This window comes from Atheta coriaria, unplaced genomic scaffold (assembly GCF_025399875.1).
Source record: "Atheta coriaria isolate IRGN ID8LTWV9N9 unplaced genomic scaffold, Caltech_Dcor_3.1 hic_scaffold_2_pilon, whole genome shotgun sequence".
In the NCBI taxonomy this organism is placed as follows: Eukaryota; Metazoa; Arthropoda; class Insecta; order Coleoptera; family Staphylinidae; genus Dalotia; species Dalotia coriaria.
Window position 1 is genome coordinate 5,389,156 of NW_027045444.1, and position 16,283 is coordinate 5,405,438.

The window sequence follows — 16,283 nt, forward strand, 5'->3', positions numbered from 1 at the left end:
AACAGACGAGGTGGCCGAGTGGTTAAGGCGTTGGACTGCTAATCCAATGGGCTCTGCCCGCGTGAGTTCGAATCTCATCCTCGTCGAAATTGTGGTTTTGAAGGTGAAAATATTGTGTTCGTCACAGTCATTCGCCTCAATTTTCATTCCTAGCTTTTAGCTGCGTAGAATATGAGTAGAAACCTTTGAATAGGATCTTTATTGGAATTTAATGTGTTTTAGTAGTGATTATTGTGTTTTTTAATTTGGGGGCCACAGTCAAGGGCCTCACTTCGATGTTTTTACAGTATTTTGATATCTCAATTGCTTAAAAATCAATTTTTGGGATATAAATTTGTGTTTTATCTAGTGATAATTCAATCTGGTTTAAATTTGGTTTAATATTATGCTCAGCCACAGTCATTCGCCTCATTTTAATATTATTGATTATTTTGATTGTTTTCAGTGTTTCAAGTGTTTTGTTACGTGAGTTTGTGTTGATTATGAGTTGGTTAATGTATTTTTTTTCTGTTTTTTTGAGATTAATTGTTATCAGATTGTTGATAAAATGCATTGATAACAGACGAGGTGGCCGAGTGGTTAAGGCGTTGGACTGCTAATCCAATGGGCTCTGCCCGCGTGAGTTCGAATCTCATCCTCGTCGGAATCATTGTTTTTGAGGGGAGAATATTGTGTTCACCACAGTCATTCGCCTCAATTTTAATTCCTAGCTTTTAGCTGCGTAGAATATGAGTAGAAACCTTTGAATAGGATCTTTATTGGAATTTAATGTGTTTTAGTAGTGATTATTGTGTTTTTTAATTTGGGGGCCACAGTCAAGGGCCTCACTTCGATGTTTTTACAGTATTTTGATATCTCAATTGCTTAAAAATCAATTTTTGGGATATAAATTTGTGTTTTATCTAGTGATAATTCAATCTGGTTTAAATTTGGTTTAATATTATGCTCAGCCACAGTCATTCGCCTCATAATTCTATTTGTTAATGATTTCTGGACCACAATAATTTAAAAAGTGCTTTTTGCTACAAAAATTACTGTTTTATGACGTGAATTGTTATTGCAGGTGTTTAATTGTTTATGCAAATGAATTCTTATCATTTTTATCATCTTTTTACGCTGATAACAAGACGAGGTGGCCGAGTGGTTAAGGCGTTGGACTGCTAATCCAATGGGTTCTACCCGCGTGAGTTCGAATCTCATCCTCGTCGAAAACATTGTTTTTGGGGTGAAAATAGTGTATTCACCACAGTCATTTGCCTCAAAGTAAGTTCCTAGCCTTTAACTGTGCAGGAAATGAGTAAAATCAACTATATCATCAATTTTATCGTTATTTTACTTATTTCAATGATAATTATAATAGTTTTTCACTTTGGGCCACAGTCATACGCCTCCCAATACTATTTATTAACGATTTCTAGGCCACAGTCATTCAAAACTTGTTTTTGCTATAAAAATTACTGTTTTATAGCGAATGTATTCATTTATTTGGTGTAAATTGTTATTGCAGGTGTTTAATTGTTTATGCAAATGAATTCTTATCATTTTTAACATCTTTTAGCACTGATAACAAGACGAGGTGGCCGAGTGGTTAAGGCGTTGGACTGCTAATCCAATGGGTTCTACCCGCGTGAGTTCGAATCTCATCCTCGTCGAGAACATTGTTTTTTGGGTGAAAATAGTGTATTCGCCACAGTCATTCGCCTCACATTAAGCTCCTATCACGTATCATTACATGATCTGAGTAAATTCTTCCATATCATCATTTTTACTTTCAATTATACATATTTTATTGATATTTATTGTAGTTTTCAACTTTGGGCACAGTCATTCGCCTCATAATACCGTTTGCTACTGATTTCTAGGCCACAGTCATTCAGAAGTGATTTTTGCAACAAAAATGATTGTTTTATCGAGAGTATATAAATGCACTTGGTGTGAATTGTTAATACAGGTGTTTAATTGTTTATGCAAATGAATTCTTATCATTTTTTATATCTTTTTGCACTGATAACAAGACGAGGTGGCCGAGTGGTTAAGGCGTTGGACTGCTAATCCAATGGGCTCTGCCCGCGTGGGTTCGAATCCCATCCTCGTCGTCCAATCCTTTTTACCATCCACAGTCACTCGCCTCAATCATAATACCATCAATTACACCTTCTATTATAACTAAATAATCATTATCTAGTGGTTTTAAGTGTTTTTACGATCATTTTCATACAAAATCACAAAATTTCCAATATATAGCCACCACAGTCATTCACCTCATTCCTCATTGAACACCAACGACCTCAGTCACTCCCTAAGGCTATAATATCGTAAAATAAGCAATAAATTAATTAAGTACAATGTTTATTTGACTTCGACGTGATATGTGATGATGCGTCGCCTATCACATTATTTATCATCATTTATTTATTGTTGTTCACCTTACTTTCAATTTGTTTATAATTTATTTAATATTATTATGTATTTAATATAATTGTGGTTATGTGGTTTAATAATTGGCGGGAAGCATGACGAGGTGGCCGAGTGGTTAAGGCGTTGGACTGCTAATCCAATGGGCTCTGCCCGCGTGAGTTCGAATCTCATCCTCGTCGAAAGTTCCATAAATTTTATTGTTAACAGTAATAATAATAATAATAATAATATATTATGCACACGGAAACTACATTCAATCAACAAACTCAATGTAATACTAGTACTGCACTTAATTAAATCATCAAACAATAAAATAAAATAAAATTTTACACCAAGGCAGTAAATAATGCATTAAAATGCAAATAAAATACAATTTTATATGCAAAACACACAAAACAATAAAATAATTATCTTAAAACTCTCTATAGACAATAAAAACCTATAAAATCCTATAAAATCCTATCAAAAATTGATAACAATAAGATTTAGTTGTATAATCAATCGATTTATATCGATTAATAAAAATCATGATAACAATAATGACATCTCAATTGTTTTACAACTTAAAACTCTCAACATACGACGTATTATCACGTGATTAAACTGAATAATAGAATAAGTTAATATTTTAATTTTCACTCAAAGTGTAACACACAATATTTTAATGTCTACGAGTATACTATTCACCCATGAATAGAAAACTAGTATATTAGTGGAAAAATACCTGACTACCTAGGAAGACAACAAAGAATACACAATCCACAATCTACGCAGCTGTGGGTCGGTATGTCGGTCGGTGAGCGCAAGAAAATCAATAAATGGCGGCGCGTTACACCGACTGCCAGGCGGTAACCATCCCAACACACAACCACAACTATATACTACCCAACACACACATACAAAACATCCAACTATTAATAAAAACACGAATTTAAACATTTTAAACCTAAACACATAATATTAATTTATATTTTGATATAAATTAGTTTATTCATGTGTTTACTGAGTGTTATTATGTATAAACAGTGTTTTTATTGTTTTGTTTTGTTGTGTTTTGATTTGACAGATTATGACTTGACGCTTTTATTCATGCTACTCATAGGCAACCAAGCTTACTCATGCGCTCGTCATGCACACGCCGTGTTCAGTTCGCGTTCGACTGCGTAACTAGTTGGATGTGTTCGGCAGCCGGGAGGAAAATACAAATAAAAATAACTTTATTTTGATTCCATTGTTCTGTACTCGCATATAATCGCATTGAAACGTGTTTAACTTAAATTTAAATAAGGTGCCAGTGATTGCTACGTGACTTAAGTGTAATCATGCATTTTCAATGTTAAAGTAAGTAAAATATTATAATTTATATTCATTTTTGGATAAGAAAACAAAGAAATTTAAAATAAAGTTCATTAAAAAGCCAAAATAATGAAATAATTTATATTTTTAAGGAAATTTTAGTTTACTATTATTATTATTATTAGTTTTATTGTAGTTGATGTTTATTTTTGGCCTTTTTGGCACATGTTTCATTTTGGTGTTTTGTGCGTGCAAGTCGCGTGTATTCGTACGAAATTAAAATCGAAAACGAATTGTTGAGTAATAGCGGCCAAGTTCGTGTGTCAAGGATGTATTTATTCGTATATGCGAGTACATGTGATGCAAATATGACCATTAATATGAACATCATAAATCGTAATTCGACGAAAATTTCATATTCAAATCGCTCGCAGTAACAAAACATGAAAAATTGATTATGTAAGCTTAGTAACTATTATAATTATCTACTAGACTGTCCACCAGACCATTAGAAATGCTAGAATGATGATTTCGTCATTTATTTCATCATTATTCGCAATATTTATCTGGATTTTTAATTGTAGAATGTGTAATTGTATTTCTTTGAGTTTTGGGTTAAAAGTTTTGAATTTAAATTGCTTGTAACTTTTTTGTTATTAAGTTAGAAAATTTATTTAACGTTTATTTGATTTGGTATTTTATTGGCTGTTTAATGAGATTTTAAACGTTTTTCTATGATTTCTTATTAATTTTTAATTGAATTTTTTCTTAAAAGTTGCAATTGAAAAGTTTGTTTTTTGTTTGGTGGACTTTAACACCCTGTAAGTTTTGTTTAAGTTATTTTTCACACAAAATAATAACTTTAGTGCATTCCTTGACTCATTGTTTATAAATTAAGAGGTTTGCCACTTTAATCTGACTTATAGATAAGTCACAATTTGACTTTGAAGAAAAAAAATGCAGTGTCACTTTTGTATTACAACTGTTCTAGTAATTCACATTTAATGGATAACTTTGAATGCGTCTGGAATTTTTTCTAGTTACGCTACAAAAAATCTAAATACTTCGTTAGATTCTTGAGATTATTATCTATCAGATAAGGTATTAACATCTGCTTAATTATTTTTAATTAACGTAAAAATTGAAATTTAAAAAAATATTTGTTTTACCGGAATTTATTTTTCATTATCAACTTTAAGACCCTGTAGAATTTGTTTAAATTATTATATTTGAAAACAACAAAGTTAAGTGTATTCTGTGACTCATTATTTATTAAATAAAGCTTTGATCACTTCAATCTGACTTATAGTTAAGTCACAATTTGATTTTTAAGAAAAAAATGCAATGTCTCAAATGTATGACAACTATTCTAGTAATTTCCATTCAATAAATAACTTTGAATGCGTCTGGAATTTTTTCTAGTTATGCTACAAAAAATCTAAATACTTCATTAGATTCTTTAGTTCATTATCTATCAGACAAGACTTTAAAATCATAATTATCACTTTTAATTAACCCACAAATTAACTTTATACAAAAATACTCATTTTGCCACTTAAAATTTCAATCATCAACTTTAACACCTTGTAAAATTTGTTTAAATCATTATTTTTCAAAACACCAAACTTCAATCCATTCCTCAACTAATTATTAACAAAATAAAACTTTCCCCACCAAAATCCCCCTTATAGTTTACCCACAAATCAATTAAAACCAAAGATTTTCATATTTCAATGACGTAACGCAAACTTCAATTATGTATTACAGAAACTGCTGAGTCATTAATGTCACACAAGTGTCACCGAATCGCCTGAAATGCAACACGGGCCTCTCACGCGACAATTTTATCAACACCATAATCATGGATCCAATCAGGTACGCAAAAATTGATCATAATCAGGTTAAATCCAGTTTAAAATGATTAAAATTACCAAAATCATCGGAATTTCAACGGAAATTGCACTAATTATTTACTAATCGTGGGTTTTACAACATTTTAATCGTTTGTATTGTTTGCATGTGTTTCAGTGCGAGCTGTTACAGTCTACAGTGAGTATAATAACATTTTTTTTATTTTTTATTATAAATAAAATGGGAATGAAATTAAATTTGAATGGGAAATAGTGCGAATAGTGCAAGATTGAAGTGTTTATTGCATATTGCACAATGTTTATTGCTAGAGTAGTATTGCAAGTTGAGTAATAAATAAAATCGAGTTGTTTGTTACGCAATTTGCAATAGAATAAGGAAATGAGAGAAAATTCAACCTAGATACAAAGTGCAGTATGAGTATAAATAGAAAATGTGAAAAAGTATTAGATGTTTATGTTTTAAATAGTATTTTATGTTTAAAGTATGCGTTGGTAGATGGCGTTAGTTAGTAAATAGTAGAATAGATTGTATGATGCAATGAGAAGTTTTCAAGGTTAAATTCGTATTTGTTAGGCGTCACTAAATTGACAATGAGTTATTGAGTTATATCTTAATTTAGTGTTTTAAATGTTTTAGTATGAAAGACCGACTAAAAGTTATAGGGTGTTCAAGTTAAGAATAGGTTTTGTCACTTGAAAGTTTTGATTTTTGGATTTTTTTTTCGAATTTAAATTGTGAGAGAACCAAAAATTTTACAAACATGGTTTGAGCGTCATTAGATTGACAATGAGTTATATAATTGTTTAGTGTATGAAATATTTTAGTTAAAAAGGCCGATTACTAGTTACAGGGTGTTGAAGTTGAGTATGTCATTTATTTCAGTAAAAGTACACATTTTTGAAAACATTTTTCGAATTCAAATTGTGGGTGAATGGATAATTTATTTTATTTAATAGATATTGAGTTCTATAATAGAATAGCGTTTGAATTGTGTGAGTTAAAAAGACAGTTTAAAAGTTACAGGGTGTTAAAGTTGAACGTGACATTTATTCCTTAAAAATTTTAGTTTTATGCAAAAGAAGTTCAAATTTGAATTATGAGTGAACGGATAATTTTATAAACATGAATTGAGTTTTATTTGATAGATAATGAGCCAAATAATAGATTAGTACTATGAAATTTTGGATAAAAAAAACAGAATGGTTGTTTGTAAAGTAGGTTTACGATCGAGATGTTTACGTGATAACGTCTTATTGGTGATATAAGTTTTTTTTGTTGCAATTGTTGTAACACTTCACTTGCACTTGCTTGTTTTTGGTTTTTTGATAGTAATTATAATTATTATGTATTTTTTATAAATATAAAGATATTTATTGATTAAAATTACAACGTGATTTTTTTTTGGATTTACAGGTTTTTTTGTTGAGTTTAACATGTTTCGCCCAGAGGGCATCTTCATAAACTGTTAAACATGTTAAAACATGTTAAACTCAACAAAAAACCTGTAAATCCAAAAATCACGTTGTAATTTTAATCAATAACTCGTCATGCACACGCCGTGTTCAGTTCGCGTTCGACTGCGTAACTAGTTGGATGTGTTCGGCAGCCGGGAGGAAAATACAAATAAAAATAACTTTATTTTGATTCCATTGTTCTGTACTGGCATATAATCGCATTGAAACGTGTTTAACTTAAATTTAAATAAGGTGCCAGTGATTGCTACGTGACTTAAGTGTAATCATGCATTTTCAATGTTAAAGTAAGTAAAATATTATAATTTATTTTCATTTTTCGATAAGAAAACAAAAGAAATTTAAAATTAAAAAAATTAAAAGTCATAATAATTAAATTATTTATATTTTTAATGAAGTTTTAGTTTATTATTATTATTATTATTAGTTTTATTGTAGTTGATGTTTATTTTTGGCCTTTTTGGCACATGTTTCATTTTGGTGTTTTGTGCGTGCAAGTCGCGTGTATTCGTACGAAATTAAAATCGAAAACGAATTGTTGAGTAATAGCGGCCAAGTTCGTGTGTCAAGGATGTATTTATTCGAGTATGTGAGTACATGTGATGCAAATATGACCATTAATATGAACATCATAAATCGTAATTCGACGAAAATTTAATATTCGAACTGCGCGCAGGCATGAAACATGAAAAATTGATTATGTAAGCTTGGTAACTATTGTAATTATCTACTAGACTGTCCACCAGACCATTAGATATACTAGAAATTGATTTCGTCATTTATTTCATCATTATTTGCAATATTTATCTGGATTTTTAATTGTAGAATGTGTAATTATATTTCTTTGAGTTTTGTGAATTAAGTTTTGAATTTAACTTGCTTGTAACTTTTTTTGTTATTAATTTAGAAAATTTATTTAAAGTTTATTTGATTCGGTATTTTATTGGCTGTTTAATGAGATTTTAAACAATTTTCTATCATTTATCGTTAATTTTTAATTGAATTTTTTCTTAAAAGTTTCAATGGAAAATTTTGTTTTTTGTTTAATGAGTTTTGACACCCTGTAAGTTTTGTTTAAGTTATTTTATAAACAAAATAATAACTTTAGTGCATTCCTTGACTCATTGTTTATAAATTAAGAGGTTTGCTACTTTAATCTGACTTATAGTTAAGTCACAATTTGACTTTAAAGAAAAAACGTGCATTGTCACTTATGTATTACAACTGTTCTATTCATTCACATTTCATAGCGAACTTTGAATGCCTCTGGAATTTTTTCTAGTTACGTTACAAAAAAACTAAATACTACGTTAGATTCTTGAGTTTATTATCTATCAGATAAGGTATTAACATCTGCTTAATTATTTTTAATTAACGTAAAAATTGAATTTTTAAAAAAATATTTCCTTTACCGAAATTTATTTTTCATTATCAACTTTAAGACCCTGTAAAATTTGTTTAAATTATTATTTTTAAAAACAACAAACTTTATTATATTCTTTGACTCATTATTTATAAAATAAGACTTTGATCACTTCAATCGGACTTATAGTTTAGTCACAATTTGATTTTTAAGAAAAAATTGCAAAGTCACAAATGTATCACAACTATTCTAGTAATTTCCATTCAATAGAGAACTTTGAATGCTTCTGGAATTTTTTCTAGTTACGCTACAAAAAATCTAAATACTTCATTAGATTCTTGAGTTTATTATCTACCTGATAAGACTATAACATCTTAATTATCACTTTTAATTAACCCACAAATTAACTTTAAACTAAAAAATCATTTATCCACTCAAAATTTCAATCATCAACTTTAACACCCTGTAAAATTGGTTTAAATCATTATTTTCAAAAACAACAAATTATAATCCATTCCCAAACTAATAATTTACAAAATAAAACTTTCCCCATCCAAATCCCCCTTATACTTTACCCACAAATCAATTAAAACCAAACATTTTCATATTTCAATGACGTAACTCAAACTTCAATTATGTATTACAGAAACTGCTGAGTCATTAATGTCACACAAGTGTCACCGAATCGCCTGAAATGCAACACGAGCCTCTCACGCGACATTAAAGTACAAATTGCAAATCGCCAGACAATCTACAATCCGTTCTCGAATAACTGGAATTTTATCTACACCATAATCATGGATCCAATCAGGTACGCAAAAATTGATCATAATCAGGTTAAATCCAGTTTAAAATGATTAAAATTACCAAAATCATTGGAATTCCACCGGAAATTGCACTAATTATTTACTAATCGTGGGTTTTACAACATTTTAATCGTTTGTATTGTTTGCATGTGTTTCAGTGCGAGCTGTTACAGTCTACAGTGAGTATAATAACAATTTTTTATTATTTAAATGAATAAAATTGGAATGAAATTAAATTTGAATGGGAAATAGTGCGAATAGTGCAAGATTGAAGTGTTTATTGCATATTGCACAATGTTTATTGCTAGAGTAGTATTGCAAGTTGAGTAATAAATAAAATCGAGTTGTTTGTTACGCAATTTGCAATAGAATAAGGAAATGAGAGAAAATTCAACCTAGATACAAAGTGCAGAATAAATAAAAATAGAAAAAGTAGAAAAATAGGTAGATATTTATATTTTAAATTGTATTTAATGTTTGAGATGTTTGTTGGTAGATGGCGCTAGTTACTAAATAGTAAAATAGGTTATATGATGCTCTGAATAATGTTTCAAGGTTAAAATGGTATTTGTTAGGCGTCACTAAATTGACAATGAGTTATATCTATATTTAGTGTTTTATATATTTTAGTATAAATGACCACTAAAAGTTACAGGGTGTTTAAGTTAAGAACTAGAATTGTTGCTTGAAATTTTTAATTTTGTGTATTTTTTTTGAATTTAAATTGTGGGAGAACCAAAAATTTTATGAACATTGTTTAGGCGTGTGGGGATCATTACCCAACGCTTATTCTAATTCTATTCTATCTATCTATTCTAATTTTCTTCATCTATATTGCATGCACTCTATAACTTTCTTCATCTATATTGCATGCCATAATTCTTCGTATAAAATTCCCAAAATTCTAATTACTTTTATTACCCTTGAAAAACCTAATCCCAGAGTCGGACGGTTTGGCACGCTGTATCTAGCGTGCGGTCAGTAACAGATGGTCCGGCTCGGATTCCCAAAATCCGATGGTCAACTTTCCCTCTCTTCAATGTCACAGACTTTCTTCTACCAATCAAATCTATCGCTTTCTTCCTACTTCCAAATTTCTTGTCACCACCCATCAACCTGAAGGGTTGCTGGTGAGTGACAAGGGTTTAGAAGGTCAGTTATTCTACACATTTCACAAGCGACACTTCTACAGTTATTCCACACACTTCAAACTCTACAGTTCTACTAACTTCACTTCTCTTCATACTTCTTAATAAACATTGTTCGTGATAATTAAACATCGTGTCTTTTACTCACTCATCAATTATAACATTTGCACTCACTCACCGATCCCAGGCGTCATTAGATTGATAATGAGTTATATAATAGATTAGTGTTTGACATATTTTAGTTAAAAAGACCGATTAATAGTTACAGAGTGTTAAAGTTGAGTATGTCATTTATTCCATTAAAAGTACACTTTTTGAAAATATTTTTCGAATTCAAATTGTGGGTGAATGGATAATTTTACCAATGTTATTTAAACGTTATTTAATAGATAATGAGTTCTATAATAGAATAGCGTTTGAATTATTCTATTTAAAAGGCCGATTAAAAGTTACAGGATGTTAAATTTGAACGTGACATTTATTCCGTAAAATTTCAGTTTTATGCAAAAAGTTCAAATTTAAATTATGAGGGAACCGATAATTTTATAATCATAAATTAAATTTTATTTTATAGATAATAAGCCAAATAATAGATTAGTACTATGAAATTTTTGATTAAAAGGGGAATAACAATTACAGAGTGTTAAAATTACTCATAAATCCTTCATATTGGAATACTCATAATTCAAATATGTGCAATATTTTTCAAACTCAAATTATGCTTAAACAAAAAAATTACAAACTTGATTTTAGGCTTATTTGATAGCCAATGAGTCAAATAATAGAATAACATATTAATTATTTTGGTCAAAAAGCACAATTTAAGTTACAGGGTGTCAAAGTTAAACAAACCAGTTTTTCTCACTTTCTTATATTTTTGTAATTTCTTTTTCAAACTCAAATTGTGAATGAACGGATAATTTCATCAACATGAAATAAAGTTGATTAGAAAGATAATACGTCATATAATTGATTAGAGTTGTTTCCGTTTCAGTAAAAAAGGCAAAATAAAAGATACAGAGTGTTTAACTTCAACATTAAACTAGTAAAATCAATTTATTTTTCCTGCAAGTTATTTCTTTAAAACTAAAATTACCAATAAAACCAAGCATTTGATTAATACAATCAATATCTCAACAAATACTCGTATTTACCAGTATTAACTGGTAGATGGCGCTACTTTCAAAACTCTAAAATAGATTGTAGAATGCACAAAAATGAAAGGAAAGATTTTCAAGGTTAAATTCGTGCTTCATTCGTAATTGATTCGTGTCGTTTGTTTAAATGTTGAATGTTTAACTGTTTGATTTGGCAAGCGTGTGCAAGTGCTCGTAATTTAATTAAGACTATGCACGAGCATGCAAGAGATGCGTCAATGCGACTGCGGCGGAATAATTGATCAAACAAATAAATTTTTCCTATTTGATTCTATTCTCCGTTTTGGATGGCAACAATTCGATACATGAGACAATAAACCAAACTAAACGTGACCCAAATACATTAATAGAAATGTGATGCACGCGATATTTTTATTATTTCAAATGGGTTTAAATATGTTTTAATTTTTTAATTAGTTATCACTTGCTGACATGCGAATTGATATAAATAGAAATAATTTTAGTTTTACTTTTTTGTTTGATTTTGATAGTAATTATAATTATTATGTAATATATTGATTTGTGTTGTGTGTTGTTTAGTTATTGGATTTAGTTATGTATGATTTGTGGCAGCACGCGAAGGTTGAATCGTTTATAATATTGTGTGTGTGTATGGTATTTTTACTCGGTCATTAACCACTAATTATGGTGGTTATGAATTAATTGTGTTTTTACTAATAGAATGAAACATAGGGAAATGTTTTTGTTTTGTTTTGATTGATTGATTTTTATTTTTGTTGTGGAGTTTAACACTCTGTAGATTTTGTTATATTTATTTTAGAGAAAAAATGTAAAATGTATTTTATTCTTTGATTCATTATCTATCTGATAAGATAATAATCGTTTTTATTGAATATTTGGTTCATTTGTAATTTTTGTTTAAAGAAGTAATTACAGGAATGATAAATTGGTTTTTACGAATTTAATGTTGAGTTTTAACACTCTGTATCTTTCTTACTGCCTTTTTTATTGCAATGGGAATAACCCTAATTTATTATATGACGTATTATCTTTCTAATCAATTTTACTTCATGTTTGTAAAATTATCCGTTCAATCACAATTTGAGTTTGAAAAACAAGTTACAAAAAAATACAAGAAAGTGAGACAAATTTGTTGGTTTAACTTTGACACTCTGTAACTTGAATTCTGCCTTTTTGATTAAAACAAATAAAAAATAAATCTATTATTTGACTTATTGGCTATCTACTAACATCAAAATCAAATTTCTAAATATTTTTGTTTACACATAATTTGAGTTTGAAAAAATATTGCAGAATATATTCCAATGATGGATTTCAAACTAATTTTTAACACTCTGTAACTAATATTCCCCCTTTTTAAAGAAAAATATTGTTGTATTAATCTATTATTTAGTTCATTATCTATCAAATAATACTTAATTCATGTTTATAAAATTATCCGTTCACTCATAATTCAAATTTGAATTTTTTTTTCATAAAACTGAAATGTTTACGGAGTAAATGTTACGTTCAACTTTAACACCCTGTAACTTTTAATCTGCCTTTTTAACTAAAATAATTCAAAGGCTATTCTATTATAGAACTCATTATCTATTAAATAACGTTTAAATGATATTTGTAAAATTATCCATTCACCCACAATTTGAATCCGAAAAATATTTTCAAAATAGCGTACTTTTAATGTAATAAATGATATACTCAACTTTAACACCCTGTAACTATTAATCGGTCTTTTTTATTAAAATATTTCAAACACTAACGTAATATATAACTCATTGTCAATCTAATGACGCCTAAATCATGTTCCTAAAATTTTTGGTTCTCTCACAATTTGAATCCGAAAAAAAATCCACAAAATTAAAACTTTCAAGTGACAAATACAATTCTTAACTTTAACACCCTGTAACTTCTATACCACTAATTATACTAAAACATTATATAGTCAAATCGATTCCCCGACTAATTATCTACCCGATAACATCTTAACCTCTCTAATCAAATAACCCATTCACCAGTAATACCCACCCAAAAAACATCAATTTCTACCACTAAAACCATATATTTCTACAGCATAGAAGATGGCGGCCTTAAAAAAGACGGCATCCGCAAACAAGAAGAACTCTTCGTCGAAATGATCGTCAGCAACGCATCACTAAGCCGCTTTGAAGCCCGCAATGTCAAAACATTAATACCACAAGTAAAAATAACCTCAAAAATAAACCAACCTAAACAAATCTAACCTAAAATGTCTTTTTTTTAAAACCCACAGATAATAGCAACCGCTATCTCAGCATCTTTCCACCTCGTGGTAGGCATGTCACTCGCATACTCCGCCATCTTAGTCCCACAGTTAGAAGATGGCAGCACTGATCTAACCGCAACCAAAGCAGAAACAACATGGATAGGTATGCAACACAATATACCCACTCAAAACCACCAAAATTAACTTATTTTTACTTAATATAAAAAAAAACATAGCAAGTGTAATCGTAATCGCTGTGCCTATCGGTGCCTTATTCGGCGGATTCATAATGGACGCCAAGGGACGCCTGAACACAATCAAACTATCAACGATACCTGTTTTACTCGGCTGGGGGTTAATAGCAACCGCAAATAGTGTCACCATGATATTAATCGGCAGAATACTCACTGGTTTGGGAGCTGGTAAGCATCAAACACACATAACCTACAAATTAAAGTGTTAAACTCATTTTTAACACTTTTACCAATTTTCAGCGTGGTTTAGCAGTCCTGCAGTTGTATACATCACAGAAATCGCTCGTCCTGACATCCGTGGATCTTTAATATCATCAGCACCTGCTTTTGCATCATTAGGTAAGTCTAAAATAATAAAATTAATTGAAATATTAAAAAAACTCAATAAAAACTCATAAACCTATATAGTTAGCGATGTACTATAGGCAACCATATATACACAACTATAGTATGCATATAAACCGACAGAGGGCGCCATGTATTCACTCCCCAGCTGATCTTACATATTACACATTAACTCACACAAAAACCTTGCACTTGCAGGAATGGTTTTGGCTTACTTGAAAGGCTGGTTCTTCAGCTGGCGTACAACCGCATGGCTCGCCAACGCCTACGTGATCATCCCTGCAATCCTCATCATGTTCATACCAGAAAGCCCGGCGTGGCTTGTCTCTAAAGGCCGCATCGACGAAGCACGTCGTTCACTCGAGTGGATAAACCGATATCAACCTAAAACACACGATGAAAAGGTAGGTTATATACATTCTCACAACAATTGTACTAATATCACCTCATCCACAGCAAAGAACACTGTCAGAAATGCAACTTGACTTGCTCATCAAGGACAAAAAGACAAAAGACGACGAGAACGCCCTCTCTACAAACAGCAGCGCTGGCCGAACTGCAAGAGCACTACTAAAACCAACCGGAATCAAACCAATTCTCATCCTAGCAGGATTATTCTTCTTTCAAGACTTCTCCGGAGTGTACGTCACGTTATTCTATTCAGTCACATTCTTCGTGGAGATGGGAGCAACTGTAAATCCATACCTAGCGTCGGTTTTGATTGGTTTAGTCAGGTTTATCATGTCTATGGTTAATACTTACTTATTGAAGAGATATAAGAGGAGACCACTGGTGATGACGAGCTGTGCAGGCATGGCTGTATGCATGTTCATCTGTGGATTGTATACGTATTGGATAAAAACAGGAAGTTCAACACAAACATGGATTCCTGTGCTGTTTTTGTTGATGTATGTCCTCACATCGATGATTGGTATGTTGCCTATACCTTGGACGATGACAGCTGAGTTGTTCCCATTGGAGATTCGAGGGATTGGGCATAGTATATCGTATAGTTTGGCGAATCTGTTGATGTTTGCTTCGTTGCAATGTTATCGACCACTGGATGCGATGCTAGGTGGCGCGCATGGTATTTTGTGGTTTTTTGCAGGGATTTCCCTGTTGGGGATTTTGTATGCGTTTGTTTTCTTGCCGGAGACGCACGGGATGAAGCTGAAGGATATTCAGGAGTATTTCGAGCATAATTTTATTTTCCTTGGGCAGGAGAAGGTGGTTAAAGTGGAGGTTAAGAGTAGGGTTGAGGGTAGTGATGGGAAGATGGAGCCGGAGTTGAGGAAGCAGTTGATTGAAGGTAATATGGCGGCTGCTTAGGTTTTTATAGAGAATTTTAGGTTATTTTTTGATGATTTGATTTTTTTGGTTATACGAACAAAAATGAATAAAATGGTGGTTAGATGGACGCCATTGTAATTTTACAGTATTAACTATTTTATATTTATGAGTAATTTATGATTAATTTATGCTTTTATTTATAATTTTAATTTATTTTTATGATTTAGGTTTGATTTGATTTTGTAGGTTAGGTAATGTTGATAATAGTGTGATAACGGATGTGATACATGTTGATAATGAGGTGATGATGAGATGATATGCACAAACTTAAATGTTTATATTCAGGATATGATGATATTGTTAATAATGTGTACGCAATTTGGTAAAATGTAAAAATTAAAGTTTTGAGAAATGATTGGTTTTTGTGTGATTTTTAAAGTGGAATATCTCGCAAAAAAAAATTTTGGAGTATTGGTGATAGTGTCAGTTGAAAGGTAATTTAATAGAGAATTGGTTATGATTGTTTTGAAATTTATAAAAAGAGGGTTTATGAGTTACAGAGTGTTTAGCGAATGTTTGCATTTTGGAAGAAAAAATGCAATTTTTGCTTTTATATAAATTTACGGCTAAAATAAAAA

The 16,283-nt window shown here is 30.5% G+C and overlaps 1 protein-coding gene and 6 non-coding genes across 8 annotated transcripts; all 7 read left to right on the forward strand.

Moving 5' to 3' along the window:
* Positions 1-4: 4 nt before the first annotated feature.
* On the forward strand, positions 5-86 carry TRNAS-GCU (transfer RNA serine (anticodon GCU)). The gene has a single exon. It is a non-coding gene; the product is annotated as a tRNA-Ser (tRNA).
* A 475-nt stretch (positions 87-561) lies between these two features.
* TRNAS-GCU (transfer RNA serine (anticodon GCU)) lies at positions 562-643 on the forward strand. The gene has a single exon. It is a non-coding gene; the product is annotated as a tRNA-Ser (tRNA).
* A 483-nt stretch (positions 644-1,126) lies between these two features.
* On the forward strand, positions 1,127-1,208 carry TRNAS-GCU (transfer RNA serine (anticodon GCU)). The gene has a single exon. It is a non-coding gene; the product is annotated as a tRNA-Ser (tRNA).
* A 362-nt stretch (positions 1,209-1,570) lies between these two features.
* TRNAS-GCU (transfer RNA serine (anticodon GCU)) lies at positions 1,571-1,652 on the forward strand. Its single transcript has one exon. It is a non-coding gene; the product is annotated as a tRNA-Ser (tRNA).
* Positions 1,653-2,014: 362 nt separating this feature from the next.
* TRNAS-GCU (transfer RNA serine (anticodon GCU)) lies at positions 2,015-2,096 on the forward strand. Its single transcript has one exon. It is a non-coding gene; the product is annotated as a tRNA-Ser (tRNA).
* Positions 2,097-2,515: 419 nt separating this feature from the next.
* On the forward strand, positions 2,516-2,597 carry TRNAS-GCU (transfer RNA serine (anticodon GCU)). Its single transcript has one exon. It is a non-coding gene; the product is annotated as a tRNA-Ser (tRNA).
* Positions 2,598-3,559: 962 nt separating this feature from the next.
* Positions 3,560-16,060, forward strand: LOC135801708 (facilitated trehalose transporter Tret1-like). 2 transcript variants are annotated; one of them, XM_065315222.1, is made up of 9 exons: positions 3,560-3,759; positions 5,482-5,589; positions 9,386-9,406; positions 13,585-13,711; positions 13,784-13,919; positions 13,993-14,178; positions 14,251-14,349; positions 14,554-14,759; positions 14,812-16,060. In XM_065315222.1, the coding sequence occupies exons 2-9, from the start codon at positions 5,576-5,578 to the stop codon at positions 15,682-15,684; spliced, it is 1,662 nt and encodes a 553-aa protein (XP_065171294.1). In that variant the 5' UTR covers positions 3,560-3,759; positions 5,482-5,575; the 3' UTR covers positions 15,685-16,060. The 2 variants fall into 2 exon arrangements, with proteins under 2 accessions (XP_065171294.1, XP_065171285.1); XM_065315213.1 differs by lacking the exons at positions 3,560-3,759; positions 5,482-5,589 and adding exons at positions 7,134-7,345; positions 9,068-9,232.
* The last annotated feature ends 223 nt before the right edge of the window (positions 16,061-16,283 follow it).